The 21,564-nt window shown below is 43.9% G+C and overlaps 1 protein-coding gene across 1 annotated transcript in view; it reads left to right on the top strand.

Annotated features, from left to right (window-relative positions):
• The window catches only part of slc8a4b (solute carrier family 8 member 4b), a gene marked incomplete at its 5' end in the record, with an annotated part of 56,500 nt that overhangs the window by 8,079 nt on the left and 26,857 nt on the right, over positions 1-21,564 (top strand). Inside the window, 3 exons of the mRNA XM_084549319.1 lie at positions 2,078-2,174; positions 2,372-2,563; positions 4,329-4,521. Of these exons, the coding sequence (XP_084405445.1) occupies positions 2,078-2,174; positions 2,372-2,563; positions 4,329-4,521 (482 nt within the window). The remainder of the gene's footprint in view (positions 1-2,077; positions 2,175-2,371; positions 2,564-4,328; positions 4,522-21,564) is intronic.

Raw genomic sequence — 21,564 nt, 5'->3', positions numbered from 1 at the left:
GCAAGATCAGTGTGTTGTCTGTAGAGGTATGCTGAGGGCATGGCCTCAGTCTGCTGCCTACCCGAAGGCTGATTTTGTTAAGTGAAGTGGCCTGTTTAGCCCACACACAGGCTCTCCAGACTCACTGACAGCGCAGCTCTTTGGAGACAAAAGAAATATTATTTTCGCCTAACAGGATATGAAAGAGACTACTTGAGACTACTTGCAGTTGATGGCCTGCTTAAAGCACCCAGGCTGCTCTCTGTTAGCCTTTTATACGTTTGAAAAATGTGCAGAGAATTCTGCAAGGTGCTTTATTTTTCTTAACATTTTAACAAAAGGCAGCCAACACCCAAAGGTTAATAGGTCTGAACTTTGTTTTTGTGCCACTTTTTGACAGCGGAGACAATCTCTAAGTTGCAAACAGTTGCTTTCTGTTTGCAATAACATCCATTTCCTTGATTTGTCTGCGTTACTTTGTGTTACTCTTCGCCAACTACTGAATACCTAGCCCTTTAGCTGCCAGATTATGGTTCCACTATGTTTGAATGATGTTTTGCTCATGTTGTCTGTCCGCTGATAAGAGTGGTGAAAGCAAACCAACACACTGTGGACTGCAAAATGCTTAAAAAAATGTTTCTGACCTGCTCTGTAGCAGCATGTGGACCTACAGAGTCAGCTGATAAATCACAGTGGGTTTGTCATGATTAACAGCAGCTTTCATGCTTGAATAATAATCTGAGCCTTTTTACAGTAGCAATCTCAAATATGTTCTTTTCAATAAATCTAGCAGCAGTTAAAAGTAACAGAGCGGTGATTAAGCCTATGGCCCACTGGTGAAGTTGCATCAACGTCCTTGCATCTACAGTATTCAAAAATGGGCGTCTGTGGAGACACTCCTGTGCAAAATCACCAGCCACTTTCTCTTGGACTTGTGTTCTTAGTTCAGACTTGACAAGCTTGACTGTAGACACTGAGGGATGTGAGGATGCACTATGGTCATTCTGTAATTATAAAAGCATTGTACTTGATGACACCCGTGAAATGCATTCTGGGATACCATGAGGGATATCATGATCTGTCCTCATTGGATCGGGGTGGGCCAGGAACAAATCTGTGCATTCGAGTCGTACTCGGTCAGATGCGTACTTTGAATTTGAACGATACTTGGGCAGCGACTGATGACGTTTCATAAGAATTCAAGTGCAGACAATAATTCATATTTCCCATTATTTGGATCTCAGGTTAAAAAAAAACACGTGCACTTACCACTTACTACCATAGGGGGCGCCAAAGAGAAGTAACATTTTAAGATTGCCACTTTACTTTAAGAAAATAAGGGTCAGGTTGCAGCATCATCTCATTAATTTTAACCTAAAATGATACAGAACCAAAAAGTCAGTCCAAGTGAGAAAACTCATCATTTTATCATTTTTAATGAGATAAACATACAGCTTTTTCATTATAATGTAAGACATTGGATAAAACATTTCAAATATTACCAATCCTCTGTGTGGTCCCAGCAATATCTTCGAGCTAAATGGATGAATTCAAAAATAATTTTAGACCTGTGTCACTTCATGCAAATCTAAAAATAAAGCAGAGTCAAGAGACTGACCAGAGGAGCAGCGCCACAACACATCGACTTGTCCTGCTTCGCCTACCAACAATGTACTTGAATTATTTCCATTTATGTATGAGCAGACAGATTCTGATCACTGGTATCAGATTATAATTAATGAATGTGGGTTTTGTTTGTAACTGTATAGGAAGGAGGGGGGTTAATTAACCGGCAGATAGAGAGAAAGAGGACGGAGAGAAAGGACAGGATACAGGGGACGTTTCATTGTACTGTCTTCAAAGTCCTGATCATGAGGCTGTATCTGACCAGAGGGCTCGGTTTAATGAAGATGTTTTTCTTGTTCTCTCTCACCCTCCGTCCCCATCTCCCCAAATACCCCTCCTTTATTTCTTCTTCTGCGCTCTCCCTCTTCCTTTGTGTTTATCTGCCCTTTTCATATCTGCTTGCTTCTGTTTTTATCTTTGACGGCTCTCTCTTTTCCCATCATCTCACGTCGTGTCCCCATCTCTCCCTTAGGTGGATTATCGCACAGAGGACGGGACGGCCAACGCAGGTTCAGATTATGAGTTTGCGGAGGGGACGCTGCTGTTTAAGCCCGGAGAGACCCTAAAGGGTAAAAATTACAGTGACGCCAATATTTCATGACATATTTTCAAAAAACATGTCATTGAGACTGATGCTCAAATAGCAGAGGTCATCTGCACCACCGGGGGCAGATTTTCTTTTTACTGGCCTCGACAAAAATCTATTGGATTTACTCCCCATCAAGAGAGGCACTGAGAATCACTTTAAATTGAATTCTTTCCCCAGAGATCACGGTGGGTGTGATTGATGACGACATCTTTGAAGAGGACGAGTATTTCTACGTCCACCTCAGTAACCCTCGTGTGGTTGGCTATCCTGAGATCGGCACCGCCCCTCTGGATGGCAGCGTCACCCCAAAAGCCGTGCTGGGTGACAACCACACCGCCACAGTGACCATCTATGATGACGATCATGCAGGTAACAAGAATGTGCCCAGAACTGTCTAGCTTCACTGGAATTAAAATTATTCCTTTTTGTGTAGGTACTTTTCTGGTGAAGTTTTGGACATTTTTAAACATTTGTTGTATCTGTTTAAACGTCCATCTGGGCATTTGTCCTGCAAACTCAAGGCATTTTGTCCCTCTTCATAACTTGTTAAGCTATATGAACGGTGTTGCTTTATAGTCGTCATCATTTCAAACCAAGCTAAATCTAACAACATGTTTAGCTAGGCTAACCAGCCTCTTAAAGGGGAACTACTGTTTTTTACAACCTGGACCTTATTTCTGGCATAAAATACGATCGTTTACTCACCCATATAACTTTTGTGTCATTTGGAGTCAGTCAGGAGATATTTAGATTTGCGTATATTCATATAGTGGGAGTGAATGGGGCACCGAAACACAGCCTCTAAACAACGCATTATCTGCCGCGAAACTCGTTCATTTCACCAATATTTTGTTATCGTACGCTAGTGCTATTCCCCGTTGAGTCTGGAGTTACCTGTTATCATCATCCGGTGTCTGTAGATTGACCTACAGACCCCGGACCCTTCTGACCTGGATGATGTCACCTCTGTGCAACACTTGCACCCGCGATTTACCTGTAATTTGCTACTGCTAGTTTTTTGCAACACGGCTGAATATTTTTCCAATTCTGAGGTTGTGGACGAACCATAGCAGTAGCAAATTACAGGTAAACAAGCTGAAAGTAAACGGTAAATGGTCTGTGAAGATAGTCAGTCATCCAGGTCATGGTATATATAATACAAAGGCAAAGACTGGTGAGAAGTTTAGGTTATTATTTCGAACATTGTCTGGTGGTGCGCAACCCACTACTCAACTGATTTAGTGAGTGTTGTTTGGATTGATCTGGGTGGTGTCTTTTTAGTCACAATTAGTGGTTCTGTAACAATCTATCAAAATAAACGGTGCTTTTCAACCTTAGTGTTACTTTACAGGGCACACCAGTGGTTGCCACGCTAGGTGATCGCCTGACATTGGGAGCAACTTTCTGTTCAGTGTCTTGTCTTGTTGAGGGGGCAATGGGGATGAACAGGCAACCCTACGATTAGTGGACAACCTGCCCTACCACTTGAGCCACAGCAGGCCAAAAATGGAAGCTGATCGGGCTAGCAACTTCGAGCAGATGTTAAAGCGCTCTGACATTTCTCAAAGTTTGGTTAGGAAAGGTCGCGCTCAAAGCAAGTTTTTTTTTTTAATTAATTAGTTTGGGTTGTTTGTCTCTCTTTGTAAACCCTGGCGAACTGTCCAGGGTGTACTCCGCCTCTCGCCCAGTGACAGCTGGGATAGACTCCCCCCCCCCCCCCCCCCCCCCCCCCCGGCGACCCTCCAGAGGACAAACGGTTAGAAAAAATGAATGAATGAATAGTTTGGTGCAGCTTGTACTCCCAGGGCATACAAGCATACAAGAAAGGGTATAATAAGAAGGTGCTAAATGTTCCAATACCTCTGTGTTGCCGCTTCTTCATCTGCAGGAATTTGATAACATCCAAAGAGAATGAAAGTGCTGGAGGATGAGTAAGAATAAGAGTGGTTATTTGCCTAATGCTTATGATCTTTTATCAAGAGAGAGTGGGCGGTAATCTATTATCCTCTCACTATACGGTATATACTGTACACTTTAGAGACTAAGCCAGAGCGTAGGTGTTCATCAACCTTGTCTTACACGTCTTTTAGCGTCTCCCCCCTCTGAACTACTTCTTTCTTTCCTTCTTACTCAGGCATCTTCACTTTTGAGAGCGGCAGCCAGAGGGTGAGCGAGAGCGTGGGCGTGATGGAGGTGAAGGTCCTCAGGACGTCAGGGGCTCGAGGCCTGGTAGCCGTCCCCTATCGGACCGTGGACGGCACCGCTAGAGGAGGGGAGGACTATGAACTGGCTGCTGGGAAGCTGGAGTTTCAGAATGACGAGACCATGTGAGTACCATCTGTCATTAGATCTCATGAAAAGTCTGACACCTGAGGATGTCTACAGCCACCTCTGAACAATAAAGTATATTCCTTACTTTTGATGGGTTTTGTTGCAAGACGCGGCGCCAGACACATTTTTGATCAACAATGAAATGTTCCTCTTTCTCGGTTTCCTTTCTGTGTGACTGACTTCTATTCAGAATCCACTGTGTGGGTTAATCGAGCGCTTCCCAGTATAAATAGCTCTATTAGGTAGATAACAGTGTAATGATGCTACTTTTCAAGGTAAGATGCTCTGCAGTAAACGCTGGCACACGCGTGTGCACACACGTACACGCTCGCACAAAATTGCTCTTGCGTCCTTGGCCACATGCATTTTTAATATGCTGATGTTAGCGGAGTTAAATTGACCAGTACATAAAGCGTTTGGGAATGCAGTTTCCTCAGCGCCTTCTGGGGCCTATAAAGCAAGCACTCTGTGTTTGTGTGTGTGTGTGAAAGAGTGTGTGGGGGTTTTGCATATCTGTTTGACTTTTAGATGGAAGAGTGAGGTAATCTGTGCACAGTGAGATCATTTTAGCTGTTTCCCCGCTTCCTAAGGTGCAGACTGATTGATGAGGTTGTGCATTAGGTTAGAAACAGAGGTTGTGTCATGACATGGGCATGGTAAATGTATTCTCACAAGTTTAATAAAACAGAAATGTGCGTTGGCTTGTGTGTCTAGGGGCGGCACACGTTGGCAAAAGTTGTTTATTCTGAGGCTTTCCTGCAGAAAGACTAGTTTTTAGTGACTAATACAAGGCATTAGGTCAGCAACGTTTATCATAAACGTTGGGTATGTGCGTGTGTGTGTGTCAGATTAGAGTTTGCAAATAATCAAGAACTGGTAGCCAGACTCTAGGTAGAGGTTTTAGTCTGTTGCAGGTATTTCACATGAAACTAACTCAAAAAGCTGATGTCAGTGGAGGTGAGATTAGCTGCAACAGAAACTATTGTTGGTGTACTTGCTACAAGAGGATCACAAAGACAAAATAAACATTTCTACCTGGATTAGCTGTGCAGGGGAATCACACGTAAAGTTTAAATGGATTTTAGCTTTGGACTAGGACACATGCATCCACTTTGAAGAGTGGTTCAAGTGATTCAGCGTATTTGGTGTGGTTGTAACAGGGTCAATCAGTGATGCATGCGTGGTGAGTCTCCGTAGCACAGGTTTAAGAGCTGGACATACTGGATGACAATGTTGATACCTGTAAACGCAATTTTGGACTGACATTCATGGTGCACAGAGGATGGCTGACGCAATGCTGTGTTCATTAACAACCTCATGGAGCTGTGGACACTTGTGGGGCCTTTTTTGACATAAGTGTCATTCATTAAAAACACATTTAGAGGCCCTGTCCAGCTGAGAAACCCTAACAAACCTACAGTCATGTGATATGACGCTTAACCTACAATCTAAATGAACTAAGTAAATGCTGCTGGCTTGTATGGCCCGCTCAGCAGCAGATGCTAACTCAAACCTTGTGAAATATAAGCTAACCAAATGCTACTGGCTAGCTTAACCTACAATCTAAATGAAGTAAGTAATTGCTGCTGGCTTGTAGGCCCACAGAGCAGCAGAGGATAATTCAAACATTGCGAAACATAAGCTAACCTAACGCTGCTGGCTTGTATGGCCCGCTCAGCAGCTAACCACAGCTACCAAGCAATATGAAGACATCAATATGAAGACATGGCCTAAACAACAGCAGTATGCAGCATGTCATTGTGGTTTTCAAGTGGGCACCTCCCTTCACCGATGTTTCGTTAAGTTAGGCCCACGACACCTCAAGAAGGCTTAACAGTGAATTCCAGCGTCCTGGAGTCACCCCCCTCCACGCTGCTACTGCAAAACCCGTTTTTCTCACCATTTCTCACCAATAATATTAGACAACAACTAATATTTCAATAATTATCCTAGTACTTTTATGAATCACGACACAAACCCCGTTGATGCGGACTAAACCACGAAACAAACAAATCTACCGTGAATCGGCATGTTGATGCGAGCTGAAACACAAAACAAACAAACAAGAGACAAGATAATTGATTAATGTGAGTATATTTTAACAATTGCATCAAATTCCGCAAATACTTTACATAAACTGGACAAAGAATCAAACAGCTGGAGATATTCTCCATGATGGGTTCATCACTCTCTGGGTTTGACATCAGGCGAGCCTATTTGACTCTTGAGTACCCTTCTTCAAAGTCACAGAGAGACAGGGAGCTGAGGAGGAATGGTGGAAATTGATGGTTTGGATCACATGCTGAGGGAAAGAAGCTGAGAGGCTTTAAAGTTGTTGTTTTTCAAAAGTTGGGGGGAGCGGGTTTGACAGCCAGGGAAAGGACGGGACAGATCGATGATCCGATGTTTCCATGTAAAGGAGTGTGAGCAGGCAGAGTGAGGTATATACGGCAGAGGAGTCCCCCGTGGCACATTGATCTTTCCCACTTGTTGTCTCTCACTCTGCTCCTTCTCTTTCGTTCCACTCGTCCTTAATCTCTCGTCTTTTGGTTCTCTCCGCCAGTCCATGTTAGCGCCTCATTTACTTTCCTTTTCCTCTGTGTTTCTAGCTCAGATATTATTCACGTAGCCTTTCAATCAGTCCACCCCGTCTCCTCGGCGTCTGACTTCAGGTTTAAGGTGGCTTAGAATCTCCCTCGTTGTCGATATCCCATGAGCTCCTTTATTTATTTATCCCTTTTCTGTTCTCACTCCATCTACACTAATGTGAACCTGCTTTAATCTGCCGCTCTTGTTTGCCTCATTACATTTCTGCCGTTCGCCAACCTTGAATTTGCTCGGTATTCTTTCTCTCTCTCTCTTTTCTCTCCCACACCTCCCCCACATTTTTGTCTGGTATATTTTTAGATTTTTCCTCCACGCAGGGTGATTTTTCTCATCCCCCTCCCTCCCCTCCTCCCTTCCCCTTGTTCCCTTCCCTTCTTCACCTTCTCCTCCACCCTCACCTTCCTGTCATCTCATGTCTCTCCTCCTTCCCTTATCCCCCCCCCCCGCTCCTGCCGCTCCCTGCACACCTTCGACTCCTCCTCATTTGCATGTTTCTCCCCTCTGCCTTTCACCTTTGCCTATTTACACTGTCAGACTTTTCCTCTCTTTTTGCCTTCCTCTCACCCTACCTGCCACCTTCATCATCCCCCACCTTTCTCCTCCTCCTCACATATTTCACCCCTCTCCTCATCTTCAGCATCCATCCTTCACTGTCTAAACCTGAGAAAATAAAGGACTTACTGCCAAGGCAGTTTAGTTGAATCACAACCCAGACATAACTCAGTGTCCACGCCTCCCTCCACTCCCTTTTGTTCCTCCTACAGTATGCCTTCCTTCAGTCTGTGTAATAGTTTTGTTTACCCCCTTTGTCTGCTTCCTGCATCTAAGCAACCCCATATTAATCTGTCAACTGTTCTCGTTCCTGCTGTCTGTTGGAGTGAGCTCGGGTAAAAGCTCGGGAAAAGTGCTAAAAGCAGAAAGATGGACTGAGGGAAAGTTGAAGTGGGGGGGGTGAGACGGGTGCTGCTCCACATTCACAGGGCTAATCTGAAAGTCGCTGGAGCTGAACTGCCAATAGGAGCGGGGAAGTAAGTGAAGGATGTGGTGAAGGAAGAGGACGCTTCAGCTAAAATTCATGCTCTTAATTATAAAAACTAATGTGATGCTACATTGCTTCCCATTCATTTTAGCCGTCCCGAGAGCTCACGAGGAGCCGCTCAACACTGGTGGATCGGTGCGTTTAAAGCGGCACCCCAGCAATTTTATAGGCGGTTTAGGCTTCTGCGTCAATTTGACGCCGTAGCTATGGCGACAGTGCAGAGAATATGCAGGCCCTAGTGCCGTAGCTGACGCGCTTCTCCCTAGAAATGTAACTATGTGTTGAGGCAACGCAGACCACAAGAGCTGTGATTGGTCCGCTTGGTAGTAGCGTGTTTCTGCTTCAGTATTTCCTACTGCTTCTCCATCTCCGCAATTTTCAAATTGATTGTTTTGGATCAGTAAAGATGGAACACATCAAGGAAAGGTTAACTGAGGAGGTTCGGAGATACAAACATTTGTATGACTTGTCTTTGGTGAAATTTTGGTTCAGTCGCCATTGTTGAAAGTGAAGCAGGAAGTAGAAACAGAAATTAACCCGACTGGCAAAAAAGACACAGCGTAGACTGGCGTTTACAGAGGGAACCAGACTGACGAGTGCACAAGTATAAATGGCTCGTACCGGTGTTGGCTATGTGCAGAGGTTATGGCGTCTATGTGCCGCAGTACCTTAAATGTGCCTTTACGCTTTTGTGTTGGCCTTTACCAGGCATATTGTTGTTTATTTGGTATTTGTGGGATTTCAGTGGTCTTTAAGGAAACCCAAAAGGTCTTGACCACCACAAGTTAAAGCCCAGACAAGTCAAACCATTATCAAAGACCTAATCTACTGTGGTGTTGAACTTGAACACACTGCAAAGACTAAAACCTAACTACGACCAACTAGTCTGTAGCATCAGTCTGTAGCGTCTCCACCTGTGTGAGTTGAAATAAACCTCCTGAGTCAATGGTCAGTTGGTCTTTCCTCATTCCAGACAGCCATGTTGTTTAAAACATTTGAATTTTCAGATGACGATGAAAAATGAGAAGGACTTTCTGTGTGTGTGTGCGCGTGTGCCCTCTTGTCTTTGTTGTCACGTCTGCTTCTCCTCTCATGCTCTGGCTCGCTGAGCTGAGCAGCCAATCCCAGTGATCTCTCTCACCTACGGAGTCTGTCACCGATTCAGCTCGCTCAATCAGGCGAGCAGTCACAGGCAGGGATCTGACCAGTGCCAAAGAGCCGGACACAAAGCAAAAACAAGGGCCGCACATGCTCGCGGACAGCCCGACATCGTCTGGCTATTGGCTCGGTGTGTCACGACTCTCAGTGGCCCAGCTAAAACAAAAGAAGTGAAACAGCGTGCAATTGAGCAGTCAGGGCGAGTTCGGCTGCTGCGTCATGCGCATGTTTAAAGCACCGCGGATCTATATTTAATCACTATCTGGACTCAGATTATACACAGCAGGAATGAATTAATCTCTGTTCAGCCAATTAGTGCTTCTTTTATTTATCCCTCAGCTGTTCCCCAGTGGATCCCAGACTCTTTGTATCTACCTCCTCTCTTCCTTTCTTGGTCTAATCAGAGGGCATGTATATGGGTGGGTGTGTGTGTGTGTGTGTGCATGAGAAAGAGGAAAAAAAAAGTGAACTGTGTGTGTCTGAGAGAGAGCAGCAGGGTCCGTTTATTCTTAGCCTTCCTCTGACCTGCAACTCAGCACAGAGTCGCAGCCAAGACCCAGACAACCGTGTGAGTGTATATGATGGAATGTGTGTGTGTGTGTGTGTGTGTCACTGTGTGTGTGTGTGTGTGGTCCTCTCCCCTGGCAGCTCATTATAAATTTGAAACAGGTGTCGCCACCAAACTGTGCCAACGCCTGTTCAATTACCGCCTTGCTCTGAGAGTCTATGAGTGTGTGTGTGTGTGTGTGTGTGTGTGCACTGACTTTACGTACCAAAGCACCTTTGACATTGTTGAAAGAGTTTATCAGCGAGCACAAAACTTTGTATTTAACCTTTGCTTTGCTTTATTTGTGCGATAGTGATACGTTTTTCATGGGATTTATAGAACAACCATTATTAACCACTCACTAAGCCCCTTAGTTACTGTTGCTACGCCTGTTAAGCTTTCCACTCAGACAGAGCTCAAATACAGTTTGCGGAAATAACAGTGGCACTTTAGCACTCAGTGTTTTTATGGTGTTTTCAGGGACGGCAAGTTCTTTATTTCAGCCACAGGCTTCTTAGTTTTTGTCTGCTGATTTTGCCAAAATGACAACAAGTATATTTTATAGCCACCTAGCTAACCTCAAGACGGCTTAAAGGGGAACTACTGTTTTTTACAACCTGGACCTTAATTCTAGCATAAAATACCATCGTTTACTCACCAGTATCACTTTTGTTTCATTTGCACTTGTTCAGGAGATAATTAGATCAGCGTATATCCATATAGTGGGAGTGGTCAGGGCATCGAAACGCAGCCTCTAAATAACACATTATCTGCAGCGAAACTCATTCATTTCACCAATATTTTGTTATGATACGCTAGAGCTATTCCTCGTTGAGTCCGGAGTTACGTGTTATCATCATCTGGGCTCTGTAGATTGACCTACAGACCCCGGATGATGTCTTCTGACCTGGGCGATGTCGTCTCTGAGCGGCGTGCGCACCCGTTACGGTCGGCTTGTTTACCTGTAATTTGCTACTGCTATGGTTCGTCCACAACCTCAGAATCGGAAAAATATTCAGCCATGTTGTAAAAAAACTAACAGTAGTAAACTACAGGTAAACAAGCCAACAGTAGTTCCCCTTTAACAGTGCATGCCAGCGTCCTGGAGTCACCCCCACCCCACCCCTCCACGCTGCCACTGCGTATATCCCATTTATGTTAGATAATAACTGTAATGTTGACTTCAAACTGAGATTGTGAGCTCATAATAATGGCGTGGAAATTTATGTACAAAATGCTAGCATTGGACGTAGCTCGCAAAAACACCGTTCATAGTCAAACGTTGGGGACTAGAAGCCACCTAGGCTAGCAATTAGAGATGTTTTAAAAGCGCAAAAAGCAAAATTACAGTATATTAAAATACCATTCACTGCTTTAAGTTGCTTCTATGGCTTCCACCACTTCTGAATAGTGGTGAACTTGTTCTACTACTTACTAGGCCGTGAATATAACAAGAGTTGGGCAATCGTATGGACTGTTATTGTGTGCAAATTTAAAGGTACCACACGCTTCTCTTGCGGCATTACAAGAGACAAAGCTTTTAGATGGAGGACGTTGTGTTTGGTGAACATGGCGCTGTCTCTTGAGTTTCTGGATCTTCACAAAATTCAAATTCTCCAAGATGGAGCCACTGACCAGACTGTGATGTCATTCAGGGTTTGAAATGTAACCTTTAACCTCGAAAGTCACACCAGATTACAGTGGTATGTGCTAAGGTTGTTGGATTAAATTAGATTCAACTTCATTGCCATTACACATGCTCAAGTACAAGGCAACAACATGCATCTAACCAGAAGTGCACAAGCAGTAAAGACATATCCAAGGGATAGATCATGACAAAGTGCAAGCACTTATTTCCATCATGGTCCCTTATATAAGTGCAGAGTATGTACAGATATACATATAGGTATAAATTAAGTTAAAACAGACCATGCTCCAGTGTACACAATGACTATTTACATTAGGATTTGTACTGATATTGCAGCAGGATATGTATAAACTATAACAGCCACGCTAATGTGTACAGCTTACATTCGAGCAAAGAAACACAGTTGCTTAAAATTTTAATTGTATTTGGCATTAAAGACTAAAAAAGGCCTTCAAACTAACAAACTATGGACACAGATAAATCCAAAGCATGGCATGCCTTCTAAGGAAACTAAGGATCTAAGGGCTTTCAAATGCTCCCTGACGTGCAGCAGTCAAATTGCCTCTTCACAATATTGCGTTTTGTCTACTGTAATCCCAGCATCCTGCCATGTAGCATTACGTGTTAATGAACCCCAAACACGACTTCTCAGTGTTTTTTGACAAAGCTGTCAGAAGAGCTGTGATCATGCATTAGCTGCCGGTGAAGGAGAAGTCATCTAGCGAGTTGGAAACAACACATCCTCCCTTTGGCGAGACGCTTCTTGGAATTCAGAGGGAGCCGGAGGAAATATGCGGAAAGTGAGAACGTGAGCCCGTGTGTTTGTGTCGCGGTTGCTTGTAAAGTGTTTGATATTTGCAACCTGTTTCTCCGTCTGTCACCGATGTAGGGTGACTAACCCAAAGCTGTTCCCAAAATAAAACCTCCTTTGAACTCCCAATCCCCAAGAGCTGTGCGCTGTCTGTGTGCAGAGTGCACAAGAGCGTGTGTGCTGCCTGTGCAAATATAATATAATACCGATGCTTCCATGTTTGCGTGTTTGTGTGTTTTAGCTTGATTGCTGCTGCAGGTACATGCATTTGTATCCTCTAGCTAAAGTCATATCACCCTGTCGCCTTACCCCTGCATGTGTGCACTCCCACACATGCACACACACTCCCACACATTGGGCCCTTCCTTCTTTCAGCACTCCGCTTAATTCACTGTTTCATCATCATATTGAGATTAAACTGGTTTCAGACAGAAGCTTGGATTTAAGATGTGACCAAGTAGACACCAGAATTAAAAAGATAAAATAAAACGCTATGCATCATGGGTAATCTTACAATTAATAATTCATACAGTAAAAAAAAAAAACACAGACATTTTTTCTCATGTTCATTACTTGGATTATTGCCTACTGCTTTATGTGAATTTCACACGTTAAATCTGCCAGGCAGTGTGTCACAAACACAGCATGTGTCCCCGTTGGTTAGCATGCGCGCTGCTTCCTGCTAGGCATGTTTATGCACCAGAGTTGGTATTATAAAAAAAAATATCCTTTCTGAAGTGGTTTAGCACGGGTTATAAACAGCCTCTGGTGAAATATCTTGCAATTCTGATGGCAAGATGAATGGAGAAACGTGATCGTGGCATCCTGCTCTAACATAAAAGACTAAATGATATTTGATCATTCATATGCTGCAGTAGTTGTGCAGATATTCTTATGGACATTGTACCTTTAACATACAAAGCAAATGTTAGTTTTGATATTAGATTATTAGTTCTTCTTCCCGTCTGAAGTTAATTAGGGTGGTTTTATAGTTACAATAACGCATCAGAATCAGAGAAAATGTCGTTAGTCTCTGCAGGGGAAATGGTTTGTAACAGCTGGTCAAGACTCGTGAAAGCTGTAAAATTAGACAGCTCGAGCAGAAAGAGGAGGAATTGCAACGGATGGCCGCAGAATGGAAGGACCTCCTGCGACGTTTAATGAGGCGTCCGTGTGGAGGGTGGGAGGCGTTAATGACAACATCCTCGCCTCCACGACTGCGTGCAGTCCATGCCCGAGGTCTGAGCCGGCCTTCTGACTATTACGTCCATGCATTTTTCATTCAGAATACTGGCGCAGCTCTGACTATAGCTGCAGTTTCTGGTTCTAGAAACAGGAGGAAAATAGGCTTTGTCTTTATTTTACCTGACGAATCGATATGAAAAGATGCTTAGATTGTTGTTTTATGGATCCCTTTACACACATTTCTCCTATACTTAGTTTCTTTTTCGTCTTTCATCAATTTCTTTTATTTTTGTTCTTGTTTAGCTTTAAAACAATGCAATAACATTTAAATTTAGTTAATAAAAACAGATTGTACAGTATGTTGGCATTCCTTATGACATCCAGATCCATAATAATCCAGGTTGTTAGGTTTAAATTAAAGGTTTCATGGCATCTAGATCGATTTTTTTGAAAATAATTTTATATTATACAACCTAAGATCATTGATCCTACTGCTTTGTGTGTCTGATTAACTCATTAACTCATTGGTACAGTTTTACAGTTTACAGTACGGTGCATACACATATTTAAAGCTTTATATAACTGCATACTGTGCATTTGAGTTATTATTCCGACTCACATCTTCCCTTCTCGTCCACCAGCCCTACATCCTTCCAGGTTCAAATAACAGCCTGCTAATGGACAGATAAACATTCTCCACCCACCCCACCCTCTGTTCCTCTTCCCTCCATCACCCCCCCACTCGCATTCTCTTTCTCTCAGCTGAAGAAAATTCCTCCTTCACCACAAGCGTGACAGCTTCTCTCCGTCTCCCCGTTTGTTGCCTTAGCAACTTTTGATCCCTCCCATTGTACGCGCAACAAAGACGAGATGACAGAAAGAGACGAAAAAAACAGAGATAAGAAATAAAGGGGAGAAATTATGAGAAAAGGGAGCCTTGTTTGTTTTTTTTTTTAATCTGAGTTTTTCTTTTAATGGTTTGTTTTTCTGCCGTCATCTGTATCTGAAAGTTTAAATACTAAGAACGGCGTGATTGCGTTCCCCGCTGCTTCCCCATTCCTCCGCATCCTTCTTATTCCGTTTCTCCAACTTGTGAAGCATCTACCGCTGTGAGCCTGCGCCTTCAACCAGTGAGATGCACGTCCATTATTTGCCTTTTAATTAGTAAGAGAAGAGAAAACACTCATTGGCCAAGTGGATTATGAAGATTAAAGAGCAAATCACATTTTAGTGTAGTCATGGTCCGTGTGACCGAGAGAAAAGGCTGGGGAGATAAAGATGTGCTGAATGACAGAGTCAAAGAGCAAAAATAAAAACGGCGAAGGGGATAAAAAAAGCACTTTTATCCTCCCTTTCCTCTCCCTCTCCTCCTTCTCGCCTTTTGACTCTCTCATTTTCTCCCTCCGCCCTCCCTCCCTCCCTATATCCTCCTCTTTCTCTTCATCTCCTCTAATGTCAGAGCAGTCAAAGTTAAGTAGCTTAAGTCAACATCTTTAACAGCTTCAGAACTTTATTTTTTTGCCCGCGTAGCTAGGATCCACATTCGCCTGCGCGGTTGCTGTGCGCCGCTGTGCGTAATAGTTTCAGCCGTGTATCGAAATCAATGTGGCAGCCGCCTTCTGTTGTTTGCCTATTGACATTTTTCTCCATACTGGAGAATCCAGCTTGCACATACATAACCACAGAGCACCTCCGGCTTCCTCTAAACACATTTTTAACCCGTTTTAAATCCCTGCCTCTGGCTCGCTCCTACTCTACCTCCCTCTCGGTGCCTTTTCTCTTGCAGCACTGTTGTTAAGCAGCAAAAGAACCTATTGATCTGTGGGTCTGAGGCAAAGCCAACACCTGGCGGTTAAAGGTGCGCTTACAGATTTTACAGCGGCGCTTTAGACAGGTATATCGAAAAGTGAGCCGTCAGCTGGCGCGGCTTTGAAACGCCAGCCTGTGTCTGGGCTGTCTCCGTTCTAGTTGCTGCTGTCTCCTCTTTCCCTCCGTGCATCTGTTTCTTTGTTGTACACTTCTGCCGTTTAGCATCCCTGTCACTCCCTGTCTCTCTCACCGCGTCTCTTTTTGTACTTCTTCATCCTGCATCTTCCCCTGTGGTTGTGTTTTTTTTTTCTTTTTCTTTTTAAAGCCATTTTCTCTACCAAGTATGCACACGCTCGCTCAAACACACCCTGTGGTCAGAGTTGTGCGCCCACACACACACATACATGCACCACAACTGCACGCTGACTGTTGCCAACGAACCCCTGTGATCAAACCCCCGCGGACTGCACACACCCTGTAATCACGGTTCGGAGACCCACCAGGCTGCCGGTCCCCTGCCCCCCCTCCATACCCCGCTACCCTCTCTACACCCATCTGCCTCGAGGCCCCCACCCTGCCAGGAGGAGACCACATTAAAGGCCTCAATGATGGGTTCACTGACCAACAAGGCCAGCCTGTAACCTCCAGGGTGGGTCGACTGCGGTGCCACTTCTCCATTTATTTAGTCTGACTGCAAGTTTTCTTTAGACGCGTTTGCAACAGGCTGACTGAATTCATGGCTGCATCCTTGCTATGGTCTGACCATGAGACCTGGAATTCATCAAATTCCTAATACTATACAAGGATTATTCCTGCTAACAAACAAGGCCGTGTCTGCAGTGACTGTCGGCCGCTTTTCTTGTTTTTACAAGACTGGGTTTCCCATAAACTCACCGCAGCAGCACCCTCTGTGTGTGTGTTGTGTTTCTTTTTTGCCCGCAAAGAGGATAAACAAGCGGGATGTGTGTTTTTTTTATTTTAAATTAGATCTTCACTCAACCATCTGACATCAAAAGCAAGATCTTCCTCCCTCCTCTGCCTCAAAGCGATGCAGCGAGTGCAGTGACACAAATTAAGTGAAATACTTAAAAGCTGCGAATTCACTGGTATTTAATTTGCAGCACATTCGACGCTAATCATCTCAGATCTTGTAGCACTTAATATTTTCCATTTAGCATTTTAGAGTTTTGAAAAAATGTTTAGTTGGTCCCTCATTCTTGACTACTGTCCATCCACACACATTGCTTTCTTCTCTCTTTCTTTGCTTTGATCGTCTCGCTGATAACCTCCCGTTGACCACCCTCTTATATATTTATATTCATTCAAAGCGGTGACCTCTGTTGTTTGCCACTCTGACAGGCTGACTCGGATTGTAAGACCGCCCGGTGCTGTCCTGTATGGACGGGAGAACCGAACTACAAAAACAAGCTGATTGCAGAAAGCGGCGAATGCAGGTGTGGTGCTAATCAAGTGCAATCAGTTGATACCGTGGATAACAGTTTTTAGGTAGTTATTCCTGAGTTTAAAGAAAGAAAGAGTTTAACAGGCGGCTGGATTAAAGGAAAAAAATCTTCTGCATGCATTCTCTAAAACCAGAGACATGCTTTTATTGGTGGTGATAATAATAACAGCCTTTCATCCTCGGTGCTCTTATGTCATATGTGTATTGCGGCGCCAATGCATGTGAAATAATTGCATTGTAGTTTGGGTTGTGCGAGTTAGAGTGTGTCGCAGAGGAGAAAGTTGAACAAATACTCATTCATTCGTGTTAGATTTCAATATCCTCAAGGCCACAGTCATTCAGTTACAATCACACACATTTGTTTCCATAGGCTTGGTGACATATTGAAGAGCTAACTGCGCTAATTGACCTCTGAGCTTCAATTTATTTCAAAGCCATCTACTCGCTTCTGGCCGTTTTGTTATTAGGATCTTTATATCATTTCATTCAACTTATTAATATGAAAACTGCTGTTGAAATCTAATATTCTTACTATTTTAGTCTCTAGTCAGCTACCCATATACTTGTGTAAGTATGTGATAGACAGATACAGATGGCTAATGAGTTTGCAAGCTGTTTGCTAACTGTTTATGTAACACCCTCAGCCGTCCTGTCTCATTTTGTTATCTTGTGAAGCAGTTTCAATTTCAGGCAACACAGGAGGTCTAATAATTGCTTATCAGCTGAGATAGCTTCGTTGCTAATTTTGAAACCGGCCCGATGAGTGTGACTCTGCAAACCTCTGCGGGTTTCTTTGACGTGACCTTTCTACTTCCGCTGGTGACTTGGGGCCTTCAGAACAGAATTACTCTACATGTACCGCGTGACGCTGCCATCTTTTAAATAACAGTCCTACAGAAAGTGTAGCTTTGTAATCTGTATAAACCTTTGACCTGTTCTGGGTCTAAATCCAGAGCTTGAGAAACTCCACTCTGACATGATGAATGCACACTGTTGTGGAAGAGTGATGAGGCAGTTCCTGACTGCACTACTTCCTCAGGGTAATCTGGTATGATACGCACACTCACGCACACACGCATGCACACACACATGCACACACACATGCACACACAGTGATGTCAGAGTGATTAAATCACTAATAGCTTGTGGAGGAGACGATGTGACTCCCACAAGCTCTCCATCTGAACTCACATCTCTCACCCTCCCTCCCTCTCAGCCCTCCGCTACAGTTCTTCTCTCTATCTGACTTCATTTCACTCATTGTCTGTTTCATCTCTCTGTTCCCCGTCGGCCGCCCTTCCTTCCTCAGTTTTCCTCCAGCCCTCTCCCTCTCCCTCCTAATATTTTGCCCCGATCTGCCCTCCTTTCCTCGACGTCCACACATCCATCACTCATCCTTCCCCCTTATTAATCTCTCCGTTTCTTTTTGCCCTCCACCCCTGCTCGATCCATCTTCCCTTCCCCGTCGTCTCTTCACTTCGGTTCCTCCCATCACAGATCCCTTCTCTGTCTCCCTCTTCATTTTACAGGAAGATAAATCATCCTTTCCTGCATTTTATTGTCCATCCATCCGTTGCTTCTCACCTCTTCCACAATTCTCTTTTGCAGCGTCACTACTTCCTACCGCTTCAGCGTTTGCCGTCCATCTTTATCGCCTCTCGCTTCCCTCTTTCCTTTAAAGTCTCTGTTTTTGTCTCTATATGCAAATAGCAAATGAAGGTTCACCAAAATGAAGCTGACGAAAGTTTGGCTTTTATTTTATACGCACATTATATACACATATACATACACTCTAGCTCTCTTTATACTCATTTGTTGGTGTTCACCACGGCCAGTGATTATTGATTTCTTCAGTGTGTCATAAATGTATTCCCAGTAAAGCTTAGGGTAGGGACGGCTCTCAGTTTTTAGTGGTCAGTAAATGCTAATAATGAGACGAGCAGTAAGTGAAAGATGAGCGGTGGAGAAAGACCTGTACGCGAGGAGCGAAACAATCTGATGCATTTTAAAGTGGCCTGTGTTGAGCTCTCGTGAATGCACAGATTCAGCTAAGTGCACAGTGAACGAGGGACATTTGAACAAATACTCCAGAGGCGGTGAAAGGGGTGATTTAGAAAAGCACTAAGACTGATAAAAGATAAAGGAGAGACGAGGCAAAAAAGAGGAACCGTGACGGATGCACACTGCTCGGAATATGAAAATAGGTCAAATGGCTGCGTGTAATTTGACAGGTGTTGCCTGTAATGCACTAGAGCACCTTTCAGCTCATTCTTTTGGTTTTTACGACCAGCACCTCTGCTGTATCGGTTCATCTATCTTTGTGCTGTTTCCTTTATGCGCTGATAATCCACTCTATGCTACAGTACACGCAGGGCACCAAACACCACACACAAGTCTGCAACCGGCAAGTTATGAAACACACTGTAGCTGAGCCATTAGCAAATTAAAGAGCCACATACAAGGGAAATAAACAAGGGAACAAAACACAGTCAATAATGGATTTTTTTTATTAGGTGGATGCACATGACTACAAATGTTCCCCAGTAACTGCTGAATGCTGTATGTAAATGTGGCCACGTATATCAGTTTCACAAGGGGTCTGTATTTGTCGTTTACTACACCGTCTTTGAATCCTCTCATAGCTTTACTCAAGAGCAGTTTTGAAGCTCAGTGTGCGTTGCCTGACTCTGCCTAACCCCTGGCTAATCCAGAAATGGACAAAGAGGTGGATCTGAGGCAGGCAGGTCAGGCCTAGACAGACAACTAGCAACTTCTTACAGCACACTCTTGTCACTTAAAGTGGCCACATCCTTAATTATGTGTTGTTATTATTAAACTTAAACGAGTGAGGTACGTAACAGTTCCCTTCTGTGCTGTTGTTACGAATGAGGAACTAATAGAGAGCACCATGCTTCATTTCTGCTATAACGTTGGACATTTCAACATGGAGGTCAATGGGGTTTGACTGTCTTCTGGAGCCAGCCTCAAGGAATTACAGTTTTCGGCACTTCATTTCAGCCTTTCAGCCTTTTTTGCTGCTTGGTTTCAGTTTCCTTTTAGCATTTTATGGATTAAGCAAATGTGATATTTAAAAGTCCATAAAATCCAAACATGAAAGATATTATTTACCACATTTCATTATTGTAATCAGTCTGTTACAGCACCTTGGTTTTGTTTGGTACAAGTATTAACTGACTGATGAAGCTGTGAGATTGTACAGTCAATTACATGGACATGTCAGCTGTATATTACACTTAACGCACAGTAATATTTTTTGCACCTCATTGACTTCCTCTAATTTCCCCTGATGGACAATGATAGAAACGTCTTGTGACCTCCAGGTTATAAACACACTTGTGCAGGTATTATAAGCGGTAGAAAAAAAAGACAGATAGATGGACGAAGAGTACGCAGGGGGAGAGTGAAGGTGGCAGAGGAAGATGAATAGGTTTCAGGGACAGGCAATAAATTGGAATGGTAGAGAGAAAGAGCGAGGGGGAAAAGATTCAGGAGAAAGACAGATGAAAAGACAAGGGGAAGGGGAAAGGGCAGGTGGACGTTGAGAGAGAGACTTGGAGAAAATGACGGCTGGAGGGAAAAAGGGGTACAGCAAAAAAGGACAGGAGGAAGAGAGAGGAGGATGAGGAGAATAGCTCACGTTTGGTGAGGCTAACTGTTGGCAGCCTGGGTGGTAAATGGAGGGATGAGAGGGAAGACAGAGAGGGGAGAGAAAAGGAAGAATAATGAGTGAAGGAGACAGAGGAGAGAGAGATTTTCCTGTGCCAGGGGCAGAGAGAGAATTGAGCTTTGGCAGGCGGCCACACACAGGCCTGGCAGTGGCTGGCATGGTGATATATATATATTTATATATTTATATATATCCCACTGCTTTAAAGCTCTCACCTTGAGCTGCTAATGCCAGTCAATCAACCCAAGGTGTCACAACCAACATTAATTACCCAACTACTAACCTTGTTGCCATACGCTGGGCATTATAGGCTCGTACTGTTGATGAGCCACAACGTTATTTTAAATTCTAGCGTAAACCTTTAAAGGAAGTGTGCAAAGTGGACAGCGCCGCAGGAACCACAGGGGTTTCGAATGCACCGGGCTGTCCGAGTCAGTCCATATCAGTGTTCAAACATACAGCTTGGAGGGTATTATCGATTGACTGTACATAGAGATGGATAAACTCTCCATGACATTTCTTGAAGAGCGGTTTTTGAGCTCGGCGCCTGACCACTCCTCGCTTCAAGCTAAGAGGAAAAACGAGAGGTGGAGCGTGACTGGAGCTCGGGCCGGCGGGTGACTCGTAGGCGGAGAGCTAGGAACCGATGGAGTTGCGCGCCGTTACTCCAAGCAACCAAACCAAACCCAAAGACTTTATCCAATTTAAATGTTTGAGACATATAAAAAGTCACTCCCTCCATTGTCCTACCTATCCACGATGACTTACAGAATTCATGCAATTCGTCTATTTTCTTCTTTACTCATCGCTGCTCATCAGTTTTAGTCACACCCGCTTAGCCTGGGATTGCAATGTGCATCAGTTGCCAACAGCTTTAGCCCGCCAGGACTGAAAATGTCTCTACAACCACTGATTGGATTGACGTAAATTTTTGTTCTGATGATCCCTCTAGTTTCAGAAATCCCCTAATTTCCCTCTCGTGTCACAGGGATGGTTATCGTCTTAGCTTTGTCATCCAGAAACTGCTTTAATACCACCTTCCTTAATCTGGCTGCCATGGAGATTTCCACTAAATGCTGTACGTC

Source organism: Chelon labrosus, assembly GCF_963514085.1.
Source record: "Chelon labrosus genome assembly, chromosome: 1".
Lineage (NCBI taxonomy): Eukaryota > Metazoa > Chordata > Actinopteri > Mugiliformes > Mugilidae > Chelon > Chelon labrosus.
Note: the sequence above shows the minus strand (reverse complement) of the source record. Positions and strands in the feature narration are given on the sequence as shown.